General features: G+C 39.4%; 3 protein-coding genes across 8 annotated transcripts; 2 read left to right on the forward strand and 1 right to left on the reverse strand.

The window, feature by feature from the left end:
- The first annotated feature begins 222 nt into the window (after positions 1-222).
- Positions 223-15,881, forward strand: prkacba (protein kinase, cAMP-dependent, catalytic, beta a). Of its 5 annotated transcripts, XM_046049288.1 has the most exons (11): positions 4,353-4,734; positions 5,774-5,782; positions 6,512-6,573; positions 6,750-6,878; positions 8,128-8,226; positions 8,473-8,555; positions 8,799-8,925; positions 9,159-9,254; positions 11,050-11,172; positions 11,373-11,537; positions 12,448-15,881. In XM_046049288.1, the coding sequence occupies exons 1-11, from the start codon at positions 4,605-4,607 to the stop codon at positions 12,571-12,573; spliced, it is 1,149 nt and encodes a 382-aa protein (XP_045905244.1). In that variant the 5' UTR covers positions 4,353-4,604; the 3' UTR covers positions 12,574-15,881. The 5 variants fall into 5 exon arrangements, with proteins under 5 accessions (XP_045905247.1, XP_045905243.1, XP_045905246.1 ...); XM_046049291.1 differs by lacking the exons at positions 4,353-4,734; positions 5,774-5,782 and adding an exon at positions 223-309; XM_046049287.1 differs by lacking the exons at positions 4,353-4,734; positions 5,774-5,782 and adding an exon at positions 937-1,162.
- A 137-nt stretch (positions 15,882-16,018) lies between these two features.
- On the forward strand, positions 16,019-19,453 carry samd13 (sterile alpha motif domain containing 13). 2 transcript variants are annotated; one of them, XM_046049293.1, is made up of 5 exons: positions 16,019-16,226; positions 16,602-16,705; positions 18,167-18,212; positions 18,329-18,440; positions 18,529-19,453. In XM_046049293.1, the coding sequence occupies exons 2-5, from the start codon at positions 16,678-16,680 to the stop codon at positions 18,670-18,672; spliced, it is 330 nt and encodes a 109-aa protein (XP_045905249.1). In that variant the 5' UTR covers positions 16,019-16,226; positions 16,602-16,677; the 3' UTR covers positions 18,673-19,453. The 2 variants fall into 2 exon arrangements, with proteins under 2 accessions (XP_045905249.1, XP_045905250.1); XM_046049294.1 differs by lacking the exon at positions 16,019-16,226 and adding an exon at positions 16,297-16,441.
- uox (urate oxidase) lies at positions 19,449-23,057 on the reverse strand. Its single transcript, XM_046049292.1, has 8 exons — positions 22,973-23,057; positions 22,196-22,408; positions 21,298-21,414; positions 20,959-21,037; positions 20,442-20,628; positions 20,201-20,324; positions 19,842-19,925; positions 19,449-19,748 (listed from the first exon to the last, which is right to left on the reverse strand). The coding sequence occupies exons 1-8, from the start codon at positions 22,991-22,993 to the stop codon at positions 19,674-19,676; spliced, it is 900 nt and encodes a 299-aa protein (XP_045905248.1). The 5' UTR covers positions 22,994-23,057; the 3' UTR covers positions 19,449-19,673.
- Between the last annotated feature and the right edge of the window lie 1,499 nt (positions 23,058-24,556).

Consider the following 24,556-nt stretch of genomic DNA (forward strand, 5'->3'; position numbering starts at 1 on the left):
TCATTTTGAGATTTGAATTCTCGACTGTTACAAGTGACCAGTGTTGGGCCGTAATAATATTACTTTTTCCAGTAACTAGTAGTGTAAGGGATTAGGCTCCTATTTCCAAAACAGTAATAACATTAGGCCTACAGTTAGGTCTACGAATCCAAGTAACGCTGCGTTACTGCGTTACCAGAACGCACCATCCTTGACGTGACTGCGCGACTGCTCGGCAGGTTCAAGTCGAGAAGCCGGTTGTTCAAGTCGGGTGCCAAAAAGTGAAAGGAAGAATGGAGAACGAGGGAGATGGGCGTTTTTCTGACATCTGTAAGTAGGCTACTGCCATTATTGTGTCACAGTCAAAGATACAAAGAACACTGTCCTGTGTTGTAAACTTTGTGCGAGCAGCAACAAGATTTCAACCGCGAACAATTCTACATCCAATTTATTGAGGCATTTGCTAAAGCAGCACAGCAACGTGAAACTCATAGAGAGGAACTTCGGTGTCGTGCCCGCAGAGATTTGGCCCCTCGCGGGAGCGCGCACAGCTAAAGCGGAAACTGCTAGATGCTGTAGCCTGGTGATTTTGTACGGCAAAGTAGGCCTACTGTTTAAAAACGATATAGGCTAATATTCTTTGTGGGTTTTATCAATGGTGATAATTGATTCGAAGTCTACCCTATATTTTATGAACGTTTAAAGTCATAAATAGCCTATTTATTAGCTAGGCTAAATTTAGTTGAAGTCACATGCCTTTGCACTGATAGGCCGATGCGAGGCTATCTTTTGATTAATCTCTCGATAATTCTGACAGCAAAGTATTTGGTGTTCTTGATCGATGTGTTGTTAAGGATTTCTGACCGTTATAAACAGTTAGCCCAAAATTAGGTTTTTAAATGAGGGGAAATTAATTAATTAAGGGGAAAAAATAAATGTCGGATCGGTTCTCAAATGTACTCTTGTCAGTGCTGAGAACGCCATTAGATTCCTAATGGCCAAATGGTTAGGCTAAAGCATTATTCGGTAGGATTGATTGTGGCTAAATTAGGCCTACATCACCTGGCATTTCAGCTTAGGTCGTTATTAAATGTAGGCCATATGAAACTCACACTGTCCAACAGCCAGCCAAACCAGCAAAAATATGTGGGATCAGTGTGCACAGCAATGTGTCTGAAAGCAGGTAAGAGGTGGATGCATTAGGGTTCTCAACAGAACATTTGTAGGCTACCTACCGAGATTAGTATCCACCTGTCTAAACAGCCTAAAATATGAGCTGGTAACAGTGTTTGGCCCTCAAGTGTCTGAAAACAAACTTATCAGGTGGATGCATTATTTGGCAAAACTGGTTTCTACTTGCAGAGATTTGCATCCAGCTCTTTTTTCAGCCAAGAAGACTATTATATATATGAAATTATCAATGTCAAGTCTAAACAGCCCAAAATATGAGCTGGTAACAGTGTTTGGCCCTCAAGTGTCTGAAAATAAATGTAAGAGGTGGATGCATTATTTGTCAGAACTGGTTCTCTATACCTGCCGAGATTTGCATCCAGCTCTTTTTATAGCCAGGAAGCATATATATGACATTTTTGGTGTCAAGTCTAAACAGCCCAAAATATGAGTTGGTAATAGTGTTTGACCCTAAGGTGTCTGTAAATTAACTTGGATTCAAATCTCGACAATCAGCTGTTCCTCCTGTCCTGCGCCTCTTCTTCTGTTGCTGCTGGTAGAGAGAGGAGTAGCTGGTTTGTCTCAGCCAACAGCTGAGTTTATATGTGCCAAATTTGTACATGGCACTAAGATGAACAGTTAGACTACAGACTGACAGCTTTTGTAACAATTCACTACTAGCCGAGCTAGCAATGTGCTTGTGTAAAAACAAAACACGGCTGTGGTGGATGAGAAATTAAGTAGATTAAAACATCGTTTTCTACATGTTAAGTGTAGCCTATTGATAATTTCTGAGTATCTTGTCCAACACTGCAAGTGACTGGATATTTAAAGTGTAGTAGATAGCCTACTGAAGTATTTTCTTTTCTTTAATACTCATTAACAAAGTCCATTAGGCTACTAGTGGTGGTGTTTCCAAGCTGAACATGAAGTTGAACTCCATTGCTTTTGTATTGTTCATTCGTGTCTGAAAGCATTGTTTAAATGAATAATAGAGGACCAAACAACATAACGAATATTTAACAATGTATTTACATAGTGTGCACCTTTTATACTTAGCCCTAATGTCACAGATCTCAATAACATGTGCCACTAATCATTTTCTAATGATAAGATGCCCCCCCCCCCCCCCCCCCCCCCATTACGCATGTGGATAAAGTAAATTTAGTGCGAGTTTACTTTTATAAATATGTTCTTGCCAACAAACATAAGGACTACCCATAGCTTTTGTCTGAATATTCAGAATCGCTGGGTCACTGTGGCACAAATAATAATTTTGATTTTTTAGATACCGAGGGATCACTGGTCAAAGTGACAGAGTCTGTTAAGTAAAGATTTGCTAAATATGTCTCCGATGGATACAACAAATAACTCTCGTGTTGTATGACCGATGTGGGGTATGAGTGTAGACGATTTCGACCGGCACCTGAATGCAGCCTTTCACCCGTCAAGTCTTTTTTGTGGGTATTCCCATATGACTTGAACGCAGCACAAAACGACAGCAGGCAAAGGTGAAAAGTCTGGATCATGTTTTCATTCCAGTGGAGGCATACTTGATCGACAAAGGACACTGTTAATAAAGATCAACAGGGCTGTTAGCAGAGCACGTCGAGGTAACTGTCCACAGAGGGAAGACATTGATGTTGTTGTTAGCCAACCAGCCAGCACAAGCTGAAATTTGTTAGCTAGCTAACGGAGGACCCTGTTAGCTAACCGCCACCATCATCGCTCCGAGCCAGCTGTGCATCGCCCTGTCTTCCTACGATGGGAAATACAGCAACTGCCAAGAAAGGCAATGAGCAAGAAAGCGGTGAGCACCTGAAAACCACCAAGCCGGCCTGTTAGCCATCTAATGTTAGCTATTGTACAGCGTGAGCTAGCTTATTATGAAGTCAGTGGAGAGCAGCCTTTAGCAGTTCTTGTCCAGTGTTAACAGACAGTACAGGAATATGGGCTGCAGAGAAGAACCATCTTTGGTAGAGAAATGTGCAAGGTGTGTTAGCTGCCTCATAATGTTTGTTTATCTTACTTGGAAACAGTGCCACAGACGATGCCGCTAATCAATGAAAGTGACACATGAGCTAGTAACAGTGAGGTCCTCACCATCCTGTTTTCCACAGCAGTGAATGCAAAGGCAGACCCTTGACTCCACGAAATGCAATCTTTTCTAATTGCTTAACACTGTAATCTATAACTAAAGTTATCAAGGTACCATGTTTAATTTACAAAGAGCTAATATCACTTGCCTGCAGCCAGATAACATCTGCAAACACTGGTTTCTACTAAATCTGCAGTTCAAGGCCTAGTCACTGCTAACAACAGGTACATAATAATGACTAACAGACAAGTTGAACAGAAGGGTGGATTCTAGCATTGTTTTCTAAACAAGGCCTGCAAAATGGCTAGCGTCAGTTTCCATCCAACCTGGTTAACGCTCAGCTGTCAACAAGTTTACTGTAAGTCAAAATGTTGTGCCTTGATCACTGCTTTATAACAGTGACATTAACCTGTTGTGTTTTTGCTATAACATCAAGGAAAGGAAGCTTCCATCCGGCTCAAATTGCACCTGTTGAATAGCAGTTTTGCAATATTAAGTGCCCCACCAATAGCTTGAAAACAGTCGCCAGAGGGCACTCTGTTCTGTTTAGTGTGCATTTGTCAGTAATGATCAAAGTAATCCACTAAACTGAACCATGCGTAGTGGTCTGTCTGGGCTGATCTTGACCTGCTTTCTGATTGGCAGCAGTCCATACAGTCTCGCAGCCTTATGACTCAAGCCACCTGTAGTTTCTGCAGGGAGGGGCCGAGAGTTGTGTACAAAAACTCTGTGATGCGAATGGCAAACTACAGAAAGACATTGCTGACATGTCATTTTGGTCATTTATATTTCCAGAGCAGCCCCAACACTGGTGTAACAATAAGACAAACCCACATTTCTAGTACAGCAAAAAAGAAGAATGCAGCAAGAGGGTTTGGAAGGGCGACTTTAAGCATCGGAAAGCTCTTTGAGGAACTGTATGATTAAACTTGACCACTAGAGAGCATGATAACCGGAGATAACTACTTTCCTGACTGTCAGTCAGTGGGTGTTACAGGCGTACCGTTTCCTTATCAGCACTCTGAATACACCACAGCTGTGCAATGTTTTATGACATAACGTTAAGAGGATTGCCTTTTTGTGTGCTTTGCTTACTTAGTATACCTATGTCAAAACAATGTCAGAATTTGCATGGGAGACCAATGTGTGTTTTCAAATGACACCTCACAGTAGTAGTAGACGTGCAGTTGGCCGCTGAAACTGAAACAGAGGACTTGAACAGGAAGCTTAACTTCATGTGGTTAGCCAAGCATTGCAATGCATACAGGAAGCCATAATCACTCATTGGTCTTCAGTCTGAAAACGGTTGCTTTGCCAGTGAGCCTTTTCTCTCACGCATCAAGAAATTATTCTGAAAATGGCCCAGGGAAAGGATCATTCCTTTGTGAGCCGTATTTTCAAACATCGTAAGAGTACCCAAGACCAAAGAGGACAGGAGAGTGAGGTGCCTCGTATCTCTGAGTTCACCATCATGTGGGATAAGTTGAGTAAGTGCAGTGTTATGCTTTTACACTTAAAAATATGTGTCCGCCACCATCTGCAGCTCTGAGCAGGACGAGTCTCAACTTGCGTTTGTAGTTCTTGTTTGCAGGAAAACTGATATACAGTGAGCTTATGAAATAAACCAAATATACATATATGTTTTTTTTGTTCATATAGATGATTGTTCAGCTAGTGATCAATTGTTTGTCAGGTCTTTTCAAGCAGCAGCCCAAACCTTTTATTGTTACCTTCATCGCCAGGTTCATGATTGCTGCATATGTTCACACATTCTTGATCTACCAGAGACATCCGTAAAAGCAGCTTAGGCATAACACATTGTATAACAGGCCATTTGCGGCACATCAGTGGCTTACATCATCTTAATATATCTCTCCTGTCATATTTTTGTACTGTTTTGCAAGTATAAAATGTGTGTTTTTATGTATGCTTTTTACAATGTCTTTTCAATCACTGTTTTATATTCTGTTGAATGAATGTTTTTAGTTTATTTTACCCAGTGTAGGATAGTCAAAGCTGCCTCCAATACTGGTAAGAAAGAAAGAGAAAGTTGGATTTGAATATTGAAGACCACCTACTGTGCAGAATCAAACCCATCCATCCATCTATCGTCAACCGCTTATCCTGCGTACAGGGTCACGGGGAGAATCAAACCCCTTGTGCAGAAATATTCACTTATTACCTAATTGTAAAGAACTTAGAAAATTATGTTTTTGATGAAATTCAGCAGTATAGAACTTACCCTTGACTATTGGTTTTAGCTCATTTTCAGAGACAATGGGAGAAATTAGTCTTCCAACTAAAATAAATCTTGTTTCAATGTAGAATAATTTAATCTGTAACATCTGTCAGGTGGTAGAGATGCCTTACGTTGTCTTCTTCAGTGTCATTGTTGTCTGTTGCATTTAATCCACTTGAATCTCAAATGTTCTTGTTTTAAGCACTTCATAAATGTTTCTTCCTCTCTTTCTCTTCTCCATCATTTCCATCCATGAATGTTCCTGCAAAACCCTTGGTGAACTGTAGAGACTTTTGGTATGCTCGTTTTTCCATGAGCCATCCTAAGTCACAGAGAGAAGGCTTATTCTGCAGTTTAGGCCTGCCAGGCATGTAATAGCCGATATATTTCTGAGATTGAGGTTAATTAGGATAGACTGTTAGCATTCCGCTTCCACATATATGGCGTTCTATCAATGCCTAGGTATGCATTTAAATCAGCAACCGCATACCAAATGCACCACCAGCTAGACATTAGATACTTGCCACGACTCTGTGACTTTGGACATCTCATGTCTGCTGTGACTTTCACAATGTCTGTCTAATGCCTGCACTGTAGTCTCAGTTGTGTTCTGCATTTTGTCTTTTTTTCTCTGCCCTTTATTACTGCCTCCCCACTCCCCGTTTCTCCCACCTACTCCTGAAAGGGATGCAGAATAGCTTATCTCTGAATTGGCCAATTCTGTAAAGTCCATAAGAGCTCTTTGCATCACTTTAATAATTAAAATTTCCTGCTTAGACGTGTGGTTTTGAGTTTTGTTTAGGAGGTATTTTTTTGCTGTTTTGTAAAGGATAGTCCTGCATCCCCAGTACTTGACATTTGCCTGACCTTAAAATGCATTTCCTTTTCTGAACATGTGAACTGCCTTTGTTTATTTTCCTGAACATGTTAAAGTGCCCCACTTTGTTATTTCCCTCAACAAGTTACCTGACCATGAGTATGTGAGTGCCAAAACTGGTAAATCACGCTTCTTTCTCTTTTTGTAGTGAAAGAGTTCTTAGCTAAAGCCAAAGAAGATTTTTTAAGAAAATGGGAGTGTCCACCACACGTAAGTTGTTCGCTGTTCAAACTTTCATTTCCCCAAAACACAGTTTTTCAGAAGGCAAATGTATTTATACATTTCGTATGATAGCACTTAGCCGCTTCCTGGCTCAGATCTTGTTGACTTGAATGCTAGCTGATTGCGTAATTGTACTTGTAATGTGTTTTTTACTGTTTCTTCAGAGCACAACGGGCCTGGATGACTTTGATAGGTTCAAGACTCTGGGCACTGGCTCATTCGGACGAGTTATGCTTGTGAAACATAAAGAAACAAACCAGTTCTACGCAATGAAAATCTTGGACAAACAAAAAGTAAGTGTATGGCTTTAAAGAAAACAGTTTACCCGTCTCATAAGAACTAGTGTCGTAAATCAGGTTAGTGTGTGAAAATCAAACTGCTGCATGCTTGACAAATGCTGTAACTACATAAATGCGGTGCATCTCATAAAAGGAAATGGAACGTTTCCTCTCATGCACAGCCAGCCTGTAGTCATCTAACACCTCAGAGGCGCTTCATATGAGAGTTTCAATCTTTAAATACTGATGTGAGAGTCGTAGGAGAAGGTTGCCGTCTCCTCCGTGCATTGCTCATGTAGCAGCACTCTGTTCCCTTGAATTTAAAAATTAACACAGAGGTAAACATGTCTGGCTTTCTGTTTTAGCTGTAGTGCTGAAAGACTTTCCTTGTTATGGTGTATGGCCACTCACATGACTTCTTTTTTTGTTTCTTAACACTTTGTATGCTGAATATTTATTATTAGTCACAGAGGTTTTAAAGGATTATTCTGTGTTTGTTATTTTTTTATTTTTTTTTGGGGGGGGGGGTTATTATGCTAGTAATCCTGTACATTTCACGTTGTTTGCATTTAAATAGTTCAGTACAGTATGCAAATAAATTTGCAGAATCTTGAAACTTGTGTGAGATGCAGTATGTAATAATTTATTACAGTAACTGTCATAGCTAGGTGGTATTATCATTGTGTGATAAACTGTGGATGGAGTTCATGTTTGACAGTCTGCTGTGCTGACAATCTTGTTTGAATCTCTGACGTGTCAGACTTGAGAATCAGCCTGTGCATGGCAGCATTTTTTAAACCAAGGATCTAGCAAATTAGGTAATAATTTGATAATATAGCTTGTGGATATGAACACCTGACTCTAAAGTCTTGTATGTCAGAGCTTCCCACCAACTCATGAATGCACCAGAATGGCTGGCTTTTCAAATGTATTGCACTTTCTGAGAAAAAATCAAGCCGACTTTGTAGTTCACTCTTGAGCAAGTTTTAAGTTTGTGCAAGTTGACTCCTTACTGCAATGAAAAGAAGCTAGTAGCTGACTGGAGAGTTGGACTGACACAACCGGGGGTATAACATGCAAAAATCCTTTTGTGTACGTTCACTTTTCAATTAGGCATACCGAGCTCTCAGAAATCATGAAAAATCTTTTGGGTACTTTTATGTTGTCTTTTGGAAATTATGCAACACACACATACTCAGTTATCAAGAACACACTATACTTAATTTAGCTAATGTACTTATATTACTGTGTATTTTTTGTTTAGGTGGTGAAGTTGAAGCAGATAGAACACACACTAAACGAAAAGAGAATACTACAAGCTGTCTCCTTCCCTTTCCTCGTCAGATTGGAGTACTCTTTCAAGGTACATGCTGGCACCCACCTCACCAACTACATGGTTTTCACTTACCAGCGTTTTTATACCAAGGAGTCCTAATACTAACCTAGCAGACCTTTTGTGTTCCCCTTCCACTTGGCTACAGTTGGTACTGTCCATCTCAAAATATCCAGGAAGCATCAGTTTTATTTCCCAACCTGAAGAGCGCTTATCATTTAACATGTGATCAGTCGTTATTGCCCCTGCTTAAAAGTTTCTTGCTTTGATTAACAGGACAACTCAAACCTCTACATGGTGATGGAGTATGTGCCCGGTGGAGAGATGTTCTCCCACCTCAGACGTATTGGAAGGTTCAGGTATAGTGTACATAGTATAGTATTTTATTTTTTATTCGGAGGGTTGTGTCAGCCACTAATAGCTGGACAAAGACTCACTGCTCACTGTGGTCTGACAAGGTCATGCATGAAATAGCTGGAGACAGGCATCAGTTTTAAGGTGGCTGTACAATGAATGATTTGAGTTTGCTCCTTCACTCAGAGGAGATTTGTGTTCACATATTGTGTCTATGGTGTCTGACTGTCCACGCTCCCATCTTTCAGTGAAAACCATGCAAAATTTTATGCAGCTCAGATAATACTCACCTTTGAGTACCTACACTCCTTGGACCTCATCTACAGAGACCTGAAGCCTGAAAACCTGCTCATAGATCAACATGGGTATATCCAGGTACACAATCTTATGTAAAGTTTAAAATAGAAAAGTGAACTGAATAGAATGGTAACACAAGGTAGCGCAAATTAACATATTTAGTCAGTTTGACCCAAGTTAGGTATTAAAAAAAAAACCTTACAAACACACATAGGCTTCTGTTAATAGCCATGGTTCTTAATCGCAGTAAATGTACACTTTGCCCTTACGTACTTACTTTTCTTATCACGCTCCTGTTGTTCTTTCTTCAGGTCACAGACTTCGGCTTTGCCAAAAGAGTAAAAGGCAGGACCTGGACATTGTGTGGAACTCCTGAGTACCTGGCTCCAGAGATCATCCTCAGCAAGGTGAACCCTTTAAACCCAGCACAACCCGAATACATGTTGTTCCAATAACAGTAACCAGTTGTTCATCATTTTGGCTCTGTACTCAAGCACACTGGATTTCAAATGAAAAAATGACAACGAGGTGTTAGTGCCAACCTTCAGCTTTTTGGGTCTTCACATTCCTATCTAGAAATATGCAGAGAGCGAAATAGAACGAGCTTGGGGAGCAGGACCATAACAAGAGGCGCATGGCGCTTGTGATTGGTGACAACGATTGGTGACAACGGAATGAATTTGTAACTGCATGACTGTTTAAAACGGATCAGATACGCTGTATAATTAATAGGGCTGACCCTCAATAGTCGAAGATTCGATGCTTCAATGGGCGGAGCCTGATACGACTGTCAATCTCACAGTCGAAGCTTTGCAGCGAAACAAGGATCATGCCATTTTGGCGATTTGGGGGTGCTCAACGTCTGATTTTACGTAGAACTACCAGTTTTCTCCCAGAAAGTTAATATACAGCCTATTAATATACATTTCAACATTTAATGCTGTAAATAAACATGTAAAAAGAATAAAACTTTCAATAAATGTTTTTAAAAGTGCACAACAAAATCCAAAATTCGTAACTCTAACCCTAGGTCACCGTTGATGAACCACACAAAGAATATTTTATCGTTTTTTAAATACCCAGCAACTTGAAATAGACCCTCGAGGAACCGCGATATGCATGTAGTTGTCGGCAGCACGACATGCACGCACTCTCACAAGACCGGTGAATATGAGTGAGAGTGAGTGAGTGAGAGTGAGTGAGAGTGAGTGAGAGTGAGTGAGAGTGAGTGAGAGTGAGAGTGAGTGAGAGTGAGTGAGAGTGAGTGAGAGTGAGTGAGAGAGAGTGAGTGAGAGTGAGAGTCTCAGCTTAGCTGGAAATTTACAGTGCAGCTCTGCAGCTTCTCAACATTAAAGCGGAGCTACCGTGTGTAATCCCCCCCCCCCCGTTCACAATCGCCAGTGCACAAAAACACACATGATTCGACTCTCAGTCGACTATAGGCAGGACTTGACGATTCTGATTCGACTATGTAAATCCTTAATAGGGGACAGCCCTAATAATTAACCTACATTTAATCACCGTATTCACGATTAGCTAATCGCATTCTTTCAAAACGCAATTTCGATTTTAAAACGATTAATCGTTCAGCCCTACCCTTGACCAAGTCAGTCACCTGACCTCACTTTAACTGAACTCGTGTTTCACTTCACAAAGAGACAAAACTTAAGTCAACAAGTCTTTGAAAGAAGCAAGAATTGAAGCTTGCTGCAGCATAGGCCCAGTAGATCATCACCAGAGATGATATGTGTCTGCTGCTATCTCTAGGAGCGGCTGTGGCTCAGGATATGGAGAGCGGGTTGGACGTTAATCGGAAGGTCGGCAGTTCAATCCCGGCTCCCCCAGGCTGCATGTTGAAGTGTCCTTGGGCAAGATACTGAACCCCGAATTACCCCATGGCGGTCGAAAAAACTAGAAAGGCGCTATACAAATACGGCGCATTCATTCATACATCAGAGGATCTGCAACCAAATATTACAAAAACATAAATACTTTATGATAAGTTGTGTCCTGTCTGTGTCAGAAAATTAGGGAACTGTTTCTACACCAGCCATATGATGTGAATGTAAAAACAGAGTCAACACACGAAGAAATGTGTCATTCGTATATATTTCTGACTGCTCTGTATGTCTCATTTATGCCAAGAAACCAACCTACCGCCTTTGGAAAATGGGAGTTCTTTTCTGTTTGTGACTCTTCCAGGGCTACAACAAAGCTGTGGACTGGTGGGCACTTGGAGTCCTCATCTATGAAATGGCTGCTGGTTACCCTCCTTTTTTTGCTGATCAGCCTATCCAGATCTACGAAAAGATTGTGTCTGGCAAGGTAGGAAGAGACAACCTTAGTCTTAGAGTTTCTTGTTGTTACACTCATTTACAGTCATTTCTCTGCTTGCCTTTTGACAACAAGCATCCACTTGGTATGGTTTCTCCAGCATATAAAATTAAATGGGTGAAAAACACACCGGTCTTTGTGTTGATCTTGCTTAATAATCCATTGTTCCCTTCTTTTTTTCGCTCTTGTAGGTACGATTCCCCTCTCACTTCAGCTCCGATCTGAAGGATCTGCTGAGAAACCTGCTCCAGGTGGACCTGACAAAGAGATTTGGCAACCTGAAGAATGGTGTAAATGACATAAAAAATCACAAGTGGTTCTCTACAACAGACTGGATTGCCATATACGAGAGAAAGGTAGGAATCTATTGTGTCATAACGTGTTTCTGAATCCAGAACCATGCTATGAGACATCTATTACTGTCCCTCTTTTTGTTCTTAAAAAAAGTTTAAAAGCGATCCAGTAAGATCCACACTAGCCTCATATCAAAGTTAGATTCACTACTCCAAAATATGAATATATTTGATTCATCTTTTTATATTCTTTTGTATATAACATCTGTATTGATACCTTTTAATATTCTGGACAGGTCACCTTCCTCTGCATGTCTCTCTGAAAAACTAAAGCGCAGAGCGAGTTGGATGATAAATAGCTGTACTCCACTAACTAAAAGAAAAATAATGTGTCTCAGTTACCACTTTATCTTCTGGCTTTATGACAGAAATGCAGTCCCACACCATTTACATCTGAAGTAGTTTTTATGGCTGCGGAACACTATGAGGTGGCTGCTTAGATCTTACAAGGCGGTTTAGTCTATAGACGCGAAAAAACTCAAACACTTAACTACTGAGATATAATCCTCTGAAGGCTTGATTTAATCTAGAAAGAACTTTATCAGTACTCCAGTGAGGCTTTACGTCAAAATGTGTCAGTACATCATGTTAGCATATTAGTTATAAGACAAACACAAAAATAATCAAGACATGAGGTGACCTTTTCTACTTTTCTAACTAATATCATGTGCCACCACCAACAACCTTAATCTATTTTCTGATGAATGAATTTTAAGACCACCAATTAAGGTAAAGAATATCAACCAATGCCAATCTGCAGCATCCGGAGTTCTAGATAATTGCCGTACTGTAAGAGCACTGACGTCCAAAGTTGGACCAAATGATTCAATGATTAACACAGCTTTAACAGAACATAATTTACATTTACTAATTAATACTTTTTTTTAAATCCCTATTTTCCACTCATTTTTAGGTTGAAGCCCCCTTCTTGCCAAAGTGCAGAGGACCAGGAGACACAAGCAACTTCGACGACTATGAAGAGGAAGACATCCGTGTCTCACAAACAGAAAAGTGTGCAAAAGAGTTTGCTGAGTTCTAGTGAGCGGGCAAGAGTCCCATCAGGGCTCACGAGTTTTGGGATATTTGCACTCACCTGAAGGTTAAGGTGGAACTGAGGCCGTCACGTGTTCTAAACAAAATGCCTCGTTCCTTCATTCCACACAGCTGAATGAGGTCTTTCTTGCCATGATCCTGCGTGCAGGTAGCACTAACCTATACACAGGCACATTATGCAGACACATCCCTCGTGCTGCAACACAAAAATACTAGATCACGATTTCATCTTTTGTCTTTTTTCTTTTGGTGTTTATGTTTTGCCATGTTTGAATAACCTCCCTCCTCCTTATTTTAATTCAAATAATGATTTGAAAAGGAACATGAAAACTAATATTATGCCAATTTTCAAGTGGCACAAAGAGTGGTTGATTGTATTAGCTGGTATTGCACATATTGTGATTTAAGCTTTGGGAAAATAGTAGGGATTTTTTCATTTTGGTTTGAATTTCTAAAAATGTTTGTCAGTTATCTGTCATCTGTTACATGCCTGAGTGTGTTTTAGGGTTCAGTTTGTTATTCATTAATCACAAACACTTTTAACATTAACCATTATTCATCATTCTGGTGTCCTTAAGACCTAGAACCGTGTATTTGTGCATACAGAAATATACATAGATGAGACATATGATTTTTCAAATACATTTTGTTGTTAAAGCATGACCAAAATTCAAGTGAAGAAACCAGGGTTTAGTGAGGGAAAAGCAACAACGATGACTTGTTGAAGGTTCTGAGTTTCAGCACTCTGGCATTCAGTTCTTGAAGAGATGGGTTAGCAGTGTTGTGATGGAGCAGAGTCGTGTCAGAGCTGTAGTAACTGATCAATTGTAGCATTGTTTTAACCATATCTGGTCACATGCCATTTTCTGTTACCTCAGACTAGTTGTGGTATTAAATTAATGAAATGAGATGATATATTTTTCAGGTACAACTCTGTTTCGCAAGGTAAACTGAAGGGGTTTGAGCATGTCACTCCACATAGCAGGTCATCTGTCTCTGGTACGACCAGAAATCTATGAATTGCATTGATGATGGCATTTTTTTAAACAGTTGAAAGGTCAGTTTGTTAGATTTTCTTGAGTGTGTAGTCATGGATGAGAAGCAGTGGTCACATGGACATATTTTGTCTGTTGGGGGGTTGCTTATCGATTTTGTTTTTAAAGGTTAACTGTGCTTTAGCAGAGCACTCGGAAGTCATTGTTTAACTGCCATATTTGTTTTATTTTAATTTTCACTTTTTGCATGTTCGTTACATTTGTACAGCAATGTCACAACAAGCTAATAGTTTCCTGAAAGTGTTCCCATCTTTTTCTCTTTTTGGGGGGGGGGGGTATTGTATTGTTTTGTTACCTTTTTTTAAATTAATGCATTAAATAAGCAATTTTATGTGAGTGACATATTCCTCTTCATAATCCCCTGAAAGCAAAACTACATCATTAACCATGAAATAATAACAAAAAACGGAAATATCAACACCTTAAAAGTATTCATGCATCTTGGTCACTACTTGGTCGAAACATATATGTAGCTCAGCTATTAGCTTGTAGTCTCTTTGCATCATTTTAAAAAAACAAATTTGTACACTGTGATGGAGCAATATTTGCTCGTTCTTCCTCGCAGAATTGCTCAGGATGAGCCAGGTCGGTTAGAGAACGTTAACAGGCACAAATGTTGTGGTCTGGTTTCAGATTATCAAAGGAAATAAGACTTTTTTTCCCTTGTAAATCACTCCTGTTAAGTTACTGTATACATATGTCATACACATTTTCTCCCCTCAAGAGAAATCTAGGTTTTATGAGGGATTTTTTTTATACCAGGCACCATTTTTTTCCCATGAATTCTGACACATTGCCGTCCTTGCTGCTGAAATGTAGTCCCTGCCTCCGCAAACTCCTCACAGGTGGACTTTTGTATTGGAACAGGTGATCATAGAATCTGTATATCACAGGTTCAATACCTACAAGGCCAAGGTGTCCACTTGTTGAACTTCCAGATGTCAGAAAAGTGCTCCTGCCTCTGTGATCCTTTGATTCCCTAGAGGGAACTTTGTCTCTGCCGTCCACACAGAGGTCAGAGTTTGAGCTCATTTCTGCAGGTCGGACACTCAGGGTTGTGGGGAAATCAGAGTTTTGCATTTCACATCTTGTTGGAAACAATAATCCATTGTCTGTCAATTTAACATCTCTTAAGTCTTCTGAAGTTTTGATCATTATTTGACTTGGTGCTCAAGTGTTTGTAGATGAGGAAAAATGCAATTTAATCAAGTTCAACAATCTTACACAACCAAATGTGAAAAGCCTTTTGGGACTGAATGCTTTTTCAAAGGTACTGATGTGCTGTATATGAATATTGGCTATGCCTGAATTTAAACTTTTTTCCCCCATATATTGTGCACATGATGTGAAATTTTTTTTAGCCCTCATTTAATTTCCAAAGGCACAACTGTTTCTTATGCTATTATTTATATGATAGATCTCTAATGAAATTACATTTTAAATGTTTAAACATGCATAGTTGTCAGTATATAAAAGGAGACTCCAAATGTTTTATTCACAAAAGTGTTATAAATAGTGAATATATTGGGTTATTTATTTGTATAACATTTTTTTTTTATTTGCCCTTATTAAAAATAAAACATTTTATAGGAATAAACATATTTAGCACAGTTAATACACATTGATGCGTCTCATGCCTATTTAAAATGAGCGTTTTTAATTTAAGTTATTTTTTGTTATTTTTCTTAACCTTTTTTTGTTTTAGTTCTTTATTTAGTAAGTTAACTTTTTTTAAAGGGGATCCAACATTATTTTCCCAGTTTGGAGAGGTGAACGGAATGTAATGGCAGAATCAATGACATTTTTTATTTGGACTAATTTTGAAAGCTACATCTGGGAATTCAGCATGTTTCCATCCAAACTGTCTGTGTGTGTAAATCTTCCCAGAAAGTATGTAGGAACTCTACAGCTCTTCTTATGTGTCATTTATTTCCCATGTGTGTAATAATGTTCGTCATATTTGATGTAAATGGTGGCACTTTTCCCTGAGCCACCTTACACTCCTGAATGAAATCAGTTCACGAGTTCTTCGTAGCTAGTCACACATGCCAGTATGGGATCAATAATCTGAAATGTGTCTGTATTTAGTTTGTGGGATATTTTGCACATCATTTAGAAGGCTGACACGTTTTTTCCCACCCATATTTACTTGTGTTTGCAAGGGGAATATACTTTGCTGTAGCAGATTTTATGTAACAAAGGATACGTCACTATAATAAATTCTTTTTATTAAAAACTATAAGTGTTGATATTCAATGTGATGGGAAATGTTGCTGGATGTGTTGCAATTACAGTGATGTACCTCGGCAGGTGGTTGATCATGCTGAACTACAAACGGTGGCGTTAAAACGGTAAGAAACGTCACTTCCCATGATTCTGTGCTGTCATGTGGGCGAAGGAAGCTAAACCGATGAAGAACGGCTAGTTGCCTTTACTTGATTAAAATTTCATTTTATCAAATTAATATCGCCTTTTATTTATTTGAAAAAATATCTCCCTGAATAGACCGCATTTTGTTATCCAAAGCACGCTTATAACGTCAGCTTAGACGAAGTGTTGTCAAGCAGGAATCATCTACGATAAGGTAACGTTAACTGTTAAATTGTGTATTAGCAAACCCAGCTAACTAACGTTAACGTTACCCCTGTTAGCTTAATACGAGGAGGTAGCGATTAAATATAGTCATGTAGCGTAACGTTGTTTTTAATATTGTACTTAATTGTTCTTTTTAACAGTATACATATGCGTGGCAATTCAGGCAATTTCATGTTGTGTGGAAATGGTGTTTTTCTAACTAACGTGAGTTTTCGGCTCGTAATTTTCACACAGTATCTCTCCTCCGCTGTCAGTGTCTTACCACAGTACTAGCGTTAGCTTTGTTTCGCTCCTTAGCTCTGTTTGTGGTTATAAGTGTTCTTATCACCGTTTTAACAACTGTACTGTTTTACTGTTATTGCAGGGAATACATCCAGAAAGAGAAACCATGATGGTGATTGAGCTGCCAACCCTCTAAGTTCCCCGAGAGAAGACATCTGATGAAAACTTACTGCAGTGTTGCAGATTGTAAGAGACTGGTTTGGCTAAATTAACGTTAGTGCTTAAACTTAAAATCGCACGGGCCCAGTGAAAAAACATGCAGTCATCATAGTTTCTGCTTGGAAAGAACGAGAGCTCGTATTGTTAATGTATCCCCTCAGACCATTCATCATTAGCTTCATCATGAACTCGTAATTGTGACCAAGCACTGTTTAAACTCACTTAACATCTCAAGATCCAAATTAATGTACTGTTCAAGATGCAGACGTCTGTTAAAGATACCAAATGTGTCAGGTTGAATAACAGGCGAATGTGTATGTAAATATATATATTAAAATCATTGTTAAAAAAAGACACAAACACAATACATATTTAATCAGAAGAAAAAACAGGTTTATTGCCAAGTAGGTCTTTAACAACACAAGGTGTATCTTTATGCTGTGGTGTATAACAAAAAATAAAATACACAAAATAAAGACAGAGTCAAGCACTCATATATATATATACACACACATCACATATATATGTATGTGTGTGTATATATATGTGTATATATGTATGTGTGTATATATATATATGTGTGTATATGTGTGTATATATATATATGTGTGTATATGTATGTATGTATATATATATGTGTGTATATGTATGTATGTATATATATATGTGTGTGTGTGTGTATATATATATATGTGTGTGTGTGTGTGTATATATATATATATGTGTGTGTATATATATAAACTACAAATTTACCTTAGAATTCTATATATATTCTGTATTAAAGAGATACAGTGTTTAAAATGAAGGAGATGGAATATGAAAGTATTGAGTAAATAATGCAAATGTTGACAATATAAAATTAATTTGAATATTTCACTCAAACTGCCGGAACAAGTAACTTCAGAGGTGTATTTTATGACTGTGTGAAATCTATCGGAAATGTTTTACCTCTATTAAGCTATTTATGGTACAAGTTGCCCCATTTGCTACATGTTGTATTTCCTGTTTTCTTTTAATTTAGTTTTTACTTTTCTAATATCATGTTAAGATACTATTAAACAGAAAAACAGTAAATCCTCACTTTTGAGAAGCTGGAAAGTCATCTTTGCATTATAATTACCTTAAACGATTAATCAGTTATCTGTTATCTGGTGATTTTCTAACTGATTAATCAACTAATGATTTCAACTCTTCTCCGAAGGTTTCTTAAGATACCAATATGTGCGGCTGAATGCCAGGAATATGTGTATAAAATGATGCACAAACCATCGAAATCTATTATTTATGATTAAATTATTTTGTTTAATTTTAATTTAACAACAAGCAAGCAGCTGCAGAATATACTGTGATGTAAAAAGTATGAAAAAGTAGTTGAAAAGTTGATCTTAAGTTTGTGTTGAATATAAAAAAACATTTGGGTTGAAGTTGCTACATGATTTGATAATTATTATGGTATTTATTTATTGTATGATTTTTCTTTTCTTTTAGCAGCCGGCATGGAAGACAAGGCAAATGGCTCTGTTGAAACCAAAAGGTATTGTCTCCAATTAGTATAAGACATTGTGCATTGAAAGATTTTAAAGAATGTATTAAGGAGCTGTTACAGTTGCAGTGTACATTAAGGTGAATCCATTCACTGTGACCCTTCAGCCCAGTGGAGAATGGTCAGCTGCCGGACCCTGCCAACTGGGGGGTCGCGGACGTCGTCAATTACTTCAAAGCAACAGGGTTCGAGGAGCAAGCCACAGCTTTCCAGGATCAGGTTGGAGTCTTCTTCCTGCTCAAAATTCCTGTCACGTGATGAAAATAAACTAGGATGTCAGTCAAATATTTCTCCCTCCACCTGACAGGAAATCGATGGCAAGTCCCTGCTCCTGATGACGCGTAACGATGTCCTGACGGGGCTGTCGATAAAGCTTGGCCCCGCACTGAAAATCTATGAGTATCACGTGAAGCCGCTGCAAACTCAACACCTGAAGACCAACGCCTCGTAGCACCGCAGGCTCTGCCAACACCCACCTCAGCGACAATCATCGTGTCAGGAGACCCCAGGTTAGCTGCCGCTTCACAAAGACTCCTCTCGCCCCAGTGGCACCTTAACAGGATTTGAATGCTGTATGTTTTTATATGCGTGGACCCCAAAAAAATGGGTTGCACTCAGCTGTTTACCCTTTCAGCCATTCTTATTTCTGCTGCTTGAGATATGTATTTTAATTTTGTGTGTGTGTTTTATTTAAAAGAAGGAAACTTGGGGAGAATACTACGCAGGTATGATCATTTTTTGTGAGTGTGTGTGTATGTACATGTGTGTTTGTGCATGTGTGCAAAGTGAGTTTACCTATGTTGGTTTAAAAGAAAGTATTTGTATATAAGATGATATATGGTTGAAAACTGTATGTGCTGTCGTAACTGAACACTTTGATACATGCGGAAAATTATTCTGGTGCATCCCATTTCTAAAATCAGTTTTTATGCTCTAAACTGCGCAGCTGAGTTCACGAGTCATCCTTAGCATGTAACAATGAAGAATTTCGTTTTCCCAGACACAAGGAGCCAGCCAAAAGCCGCTTTGTATCTGCACACCTACATTATATAAATATTTATGTGTATATATTCTTACTATATTCCTACCTGTGGTGCTTTCAGCGTTGTCTCATAGACAACTGTATTGAAGTGTGTATGACCAATGTATATGTGCAACATTAACACTGGAGTTTGAATATCTGAACCAGAGATTTGCAATAAATGGTGCTCTTTTCTCACCAAAGAACAATATTAACACATGAATTTATTGAATTACACCTTACATGGTCAAAAGCTTTGACATGTTTGGGAAATCTTGAGTTGTGGTTGCGATTTAGATAAAACAAAAATGCATTAAAGGTCATTTTGGTCCTCAGAACTTGATTAGGCCTACGCAACATCAGATTTACTTTTCTATTAAATAGTTTATTCAGACTGATCAAAGCAGCATTTTCTAGATTGTTGGGTGTCTTTACAGCTTGGCCCGCTGTGTCCTGCGCACTGTCCCTGTGATGTTGCCTGAAGGGTTATCCAGGGGAAGAAGAACCTGTTAGGGGGGAAATACACGTCAGTGACCAAACATTTTCACTTGTTCAACAGTTCATCAGCTTGAAAAATTGTGTGTAATAACAGAACTTACTTCATCTTTGTTGACGAGGCCCATTTTTGTCATGTCTATGGTGAAGTAATGCTGGTTGGGCATGACAATCTCAATTTCTTCCACCTGAAAGACAATACTTGTTATATTGGATGTTACACAAATAATGCTCTGTCCTGGACGCATTCACTCATCTGTACCATTCACTGACTGTCTTGATGTGTAAATGTGTGTGCTAAAGTCAGCAGCCAGACAGTATTTATGAAGACACATATGGCTGACAAGTTAGTCTGTATGTGTACTGTCTTAATGTAATGAATATGTGTAGGAAGCAGTGATGCTATGGCTACAAGAGATTTTACCTGGAGCCTTGATCTCATGATCTAAAAATGTAGACTTACTTCAGGAACTCTATCCAGGACCAGAACCTGTGTTTCATAAAGAGTCTTCTGCACAGAGGGTGAGTACTCCCCACGATCGTAGGGACCAGCAAACTTCTCAATAATGGTCTCCTTCACACACTTCCTAAGGGCGGTGAAAGTATTTAATTTCTCTTAAAACAGAAGATATTTTCCCTTTTCCTCTCTATCATGGTTACCTACAACTTGCGTTGCCCTTCACAAGTCTTTAACAGAAAATTACCATGCAGTGTCAAAGTTGACATCCTGAATCTTGTTGTAGCGCCACTTGGAGTAGACAGAGGTGCAGAAACACCTGTCCTTGGCCTCTTTCAGAGTAGTGAAGCGGTCTACGTGGAAACCCTCAAAACCAGACTGGGTGGTTTTCAGAACTGTCATGTTCTTCACACCACTGTGAACCACTGGGATCCCTGTGTGGGGCAAAGTCAGGGAGTATGACGTAATCATAAACATTAGGAAACTTTTAGACAGTTTGCACTGTGGCACAGTACGGACACACAACAGCAGGCTTCCCACTGAAATACAACAAAGAGCCCATCAACTGCGACAAGTGATATGCCGCAATGCCAAGGGCTTAGCCATAATTTAGATCCATGGTCAATATAGTGTGTGCACCACATCCAAACCACAGAGGATTTAATAAACAACCCACATCATTTTTCACACATATACTAACTACAGAGCTAGTGTGCCTCTAAAGTCTGCTACAGAAGAACAAGAGGGGGGGGGGGGGGGCTTACCATTGAGATTCTGGTCAACATCACAGAAGCGAAAAGCTTCCGGGCTGTAGATAAATGCATGAGCATGCTCCACTCCATTCTGGGAAAAATGTCAGTGACAAATTAAATGGAAGTGTCATGTTTGATGATGGATATTTTACATGATTGCACATGTTAAGGTGATTTACGCTACTACAAAGCAAATATCTGATCACCCCCGTGATTCTCTGTGTGAAAGAGACTCTTCAGTATCATTGGTTTCACTTGTGCTTTTCCTGTTTGGACAAAACAAATTCCTGCCATCAAAAAGGCAAACTCCTGTGTCCAGCACTAGCCTAATCACTGAACCTTGTATTTTACCTTCTCCAATCGTCTCCATGGAGCCTCCTCCATGTGAACTTTGGCCCTCAGCACATGGTTGAAAGAGGTTAGGAAATGATGACAGATATCCAGGGAAAATTGCTCGATGGTCTTGACCTGAACAGATGTGTATAACATAAAGAGCAAAGTAAGTAAAACCATCAAAACATTTTTTCAAATTCTTGTAAAATGAGTAACAATGTTTTCTTCAGTAAATGGGAGCATAAAGTGCAGACTAAAACAAAAGTCAACAGGGTTTGTTTACCCTTGATTTTATTTGCTCAGTGTATTTGAGCTGTGTGTTGACAGGGTTAAATTGTGACAGTATAGTGAGGTAAAAAGAATTACCATATTAGGATTCTCCCAGTTAAGTGAATGTATGTAACTGTATTTACTGTTCTGGGGTTATGACACTGAAAGTTGCAGTTTCTTGATTTAACAATAAACGCTGCATGTAGTAAAGCTAGGTGACAAAGAACTTTCTTGTAAACAGAGCCAATATGCTCATCTGTGAAACAAAAGTTGCACCTTAATTATTTCAGATATTTATTTTTAATAGCTCCTCAATTACAAAATGTTTGACTTCCCTAGTTTTTAATGCTTCTCTCATAAATCACTGCAGCTCTGATTCTGATAAGGCCCTGAAAGTTTGACCATATATCTCCAGCTGTGGCCTCCCTATACCGGTCACCAAATCTAGTGAATGCTAGAGCTAATTTTAAAATGATTATTATTAAATAATTATATATTAAATAACTTATTGATAGAAGTGTTGTCATGAGTAGAAAGTGGAGTGGTCATGGTACTGGGTTTATAATTTGCAGCTCTGTCCATCGTTGAGGTTACAAGCTGCGGCATATTGACATGTCCCTCATGTCTGTCAGTAGAGTTGACCTACCCCCTTGATCTTGGCCAGGGCGTGGACGGTGTTCTTGATGGTGTCGGTGGGGATGATGTCCGAGTTGTCTCCAGTCAGATAATCCTTGCACGAGTTGAGTGTGAGCTCCACGTCGGCTTTCAGCTCAATGATGTAGTGGTGGATCCCCTGTCTCCTGATGACCAGCACCTTCACTGTGTTCTTGCCGTAGCCTGTTCGCACAAACTCCACATTCTGCGTACACAAGCAACAGATTACTGGCACGTTGCAGTTTTCAAATATGTAAACAGGTGTTTTGTGCCATAATAATATATTTTGTTAGTATTTTCAACTGTGTGTTTGATGTATAGATTGTTTTGCATTCTCACTCCTTCTGTTGTTTGGTCTTCGGTTTAGTTTGTCACCTGTGTGCGTGAGACCTGGGATGTTGGTGCAGCATGTTTCATCAGTTAGAATTATCTATTTAGATACAGATTTATCGATTTAATGTTAAAGTTATTGTTAAAAGCAGTCTCAGTGTTAAAATCTCTTATCCACAGAATATCCACAAAGAAATTTGATTTCAATAAATCAGTCTGCATTGACAGAAACATTTTCTTTTTAGTTTACAGCATCATATATATGTATTTAGATTTGATAATTGTTGTTTGAGACATGAAGACTGGTTTGATCCACAGACCATGGCTGGCCCTGTGGTCATTCACCCCAAAAAGGTAGGTATCCTGTCATAGTGAAAAATAATGTTGTTCTGTGTTTTGGAAAGTGTTTTCCTATTTACAACATAAATATGTTGGTTACCTGATTTGAAGCAGCAGCCATGGTATGTTCCTTTCCTTTGCCTGCTGTGTCACTGTCCTCAGTCCCTGCCCCAGCTCCAGTAAAACTTGTCTATGCTGGAGGAGGAGGATTTTGTAGAGAGGGTGGTGGTTTAAGATTTTGGAGATTATGTTAAACCAAAGTTCAACCTGTTTTACCTGTACCATGAGTGTCGTCACACTTTACCACAAAGCTAATGTACACAAAAATGTACACATTACAAATTAGGTAGGTAGGAAGTTAGGTAGGTTTATTGTCACAATATAACAAGTTACAGAGTGAAAGTGAGTTTTGTAACTCCCTTCTGCTACATAGCAGACAATATACATTAATAAAGAATCAATTATGAAAAATAGTAAACAGAAATAAACTATCATCACTGGAGCAGTGCTGAGGATGAATTAGAGTTTAAGAGTCTGATAGCTTGGATGGAAAAGCTGTTCTGCAGTACAGTGGTGTGGCAGTAGAAACTTCTATATCTCTTCCCAGAAGGCAGCAGGGTGAACAGGCTGTGGCTGGGTGGGTACTGTCCTTTAGTGTCCTTTGGGCTCTGCGTAGGCACCTCACCTCACTGATGCTCGGGAGATGGGTACCAGTGATCTTCTGAGCAGTTTTAATCACCCGCTGCAGAGCTCCGGTCCTGGGCCGTGCACATCCTATGCCAGTTTGTGATGTTTCCAGTCAGGATGCTTTATATTGTTCCTCTGTAAAAGCTGACAAGAACTTGGCATGGGAATTTGGCCTTCTTAAGCTTCCTCAACCCAGCGACCCTGTACGCAGGATAAGCAGTTGACAATGGATGGATGGATGGAAGCTTCCTCAAGAAATACAGTCATTTCTGAGCTTTCTTCACCAGCGTGGAGATGTGAGATGACCATGTCAGCTTCTCTGTGATGCTGATTCGCAGGAACTTCAAACTATTCACCTGCTCCACCTCAGCTCCACTGATGTAGACAGGAGTGTGTATCTTTATCTCTTTTTCCCCCCAAATCAGTGATCAGCTCCTTGGTTTTGCTGATGTTGAGCAGTAGGTTGTTCTCTGAGCACCACTCTGCAAGATTATGAATTTCCTCCAGATATGAAGTCTCATCGTTGTTTGAAATCTGGCCGATGATTGTGGTGTTGTCCGCAAACATCACAACAGAGTTCTCTTCATGTTGAGTGATGCACAGCGTGAACAGGAGGGGTCTGAGCACACAGCCCTGGGGGGCTCCGATGTTGAGCACTAGAGTTGAGGAGGTGTGTCCACCAATCCGAACTGACTGGGGTCTGTTTGTGAGGAATTCCAATATCCAGTTACAGAGTGCTGTATTTAGACACTGAGTGCTGAGTTTGCTGATAGTTTCATGGGGAGATTGTGTTGAATGCTGAGCTGACATCGACAAACAGCATTCTGATGCAGGTGTTGTTTTTCTCAAGGTGTGTGAGGGCTGAGTGGAGGGCAGTGGAGATGGCATCCTCTGTGGATCTGTTGGTTCTGAAAGCAAATTGGTGAGGGTCCAGGATGGCTGGGATGTTGTGCTGAAGAACCAGTTTCTTAAAGCACTTCATCATTAGCCTATGTCT

Source organism: Micropterus dolomieu, linkage group LG05 (assembly GCF_021292245.1).
Source record: "Micropterus dolomieu isolate WLL.071019.BEF.003 ecotype Adirondacks linkage group LG05, ASM2129224v1, whole genome shotgun sequence".
In the NCBI taxonomy this organism is placed as follows: Eukaryota; Metazoa; Chordata; class Actinopteri; order Centrarchiformes; family Centrarchidae; genus Micropterus; species Micropterus dolomieu.

Coding starts and splice junctions, on each gene's coding strand:
- samd13 (XM_046049293.1), top strand. CDS start 16,678: ATGAAAACTTACTGCAGTGTTGCAGATT. Junction 18,213..18,328: donor GGCTCTGTTGAAACCAAAAG/GTATTGTCTCCA, acceptor GTGACCCTTCAG/CCCAGTGGAGAATGGTCAGC. Junction 18,441..18,528: donor CCACAGCTTTCCAGGATCAG/GTTGGAGTCTTC, acceptor TCCACCTGACAG/GAAATCGATGGCAAGTCCCT.
- prkacba (XM_046049287.1), top strand. CDS start 982: ATGGTTAGGCTAAAGCATTATTCGGTAGGATTGATTGTGGCTAAATTA. Junction 6,879..8,127: donor AAATCTTGGACAAACAAAAA/GTAAGTGTATGG, acceptor TTTTTTGTTTAG/GTGGTGAAGTTGAAGCAGAT. Junction 8,926..9,158: donor ATCAACATGGGTATATCCAG/GTACACAATCTT, acceptor TTCTTTCTTCAG/GTCACAGACTTCGGCTTTGC.
- uox (XM_046049292.1), bottom strand. CDS start 22,993: ATGGCTGCTGCTTCAAATCAG. Junction 22,409..22,972: donor TGGCTGCTGCTTCAAATCAG/GTAACCAACATA, acceptor TTGTGTACGCAG/AATGTGGAGTTTGTGCGAAC. Junction 19,926..20,200: donor TCCTGGATAGAGTTCCTGAA/GTAAGTCTACAT, acceptor ATTGTCTTTCAG/GTGGAAGAAATTGAGATTGT.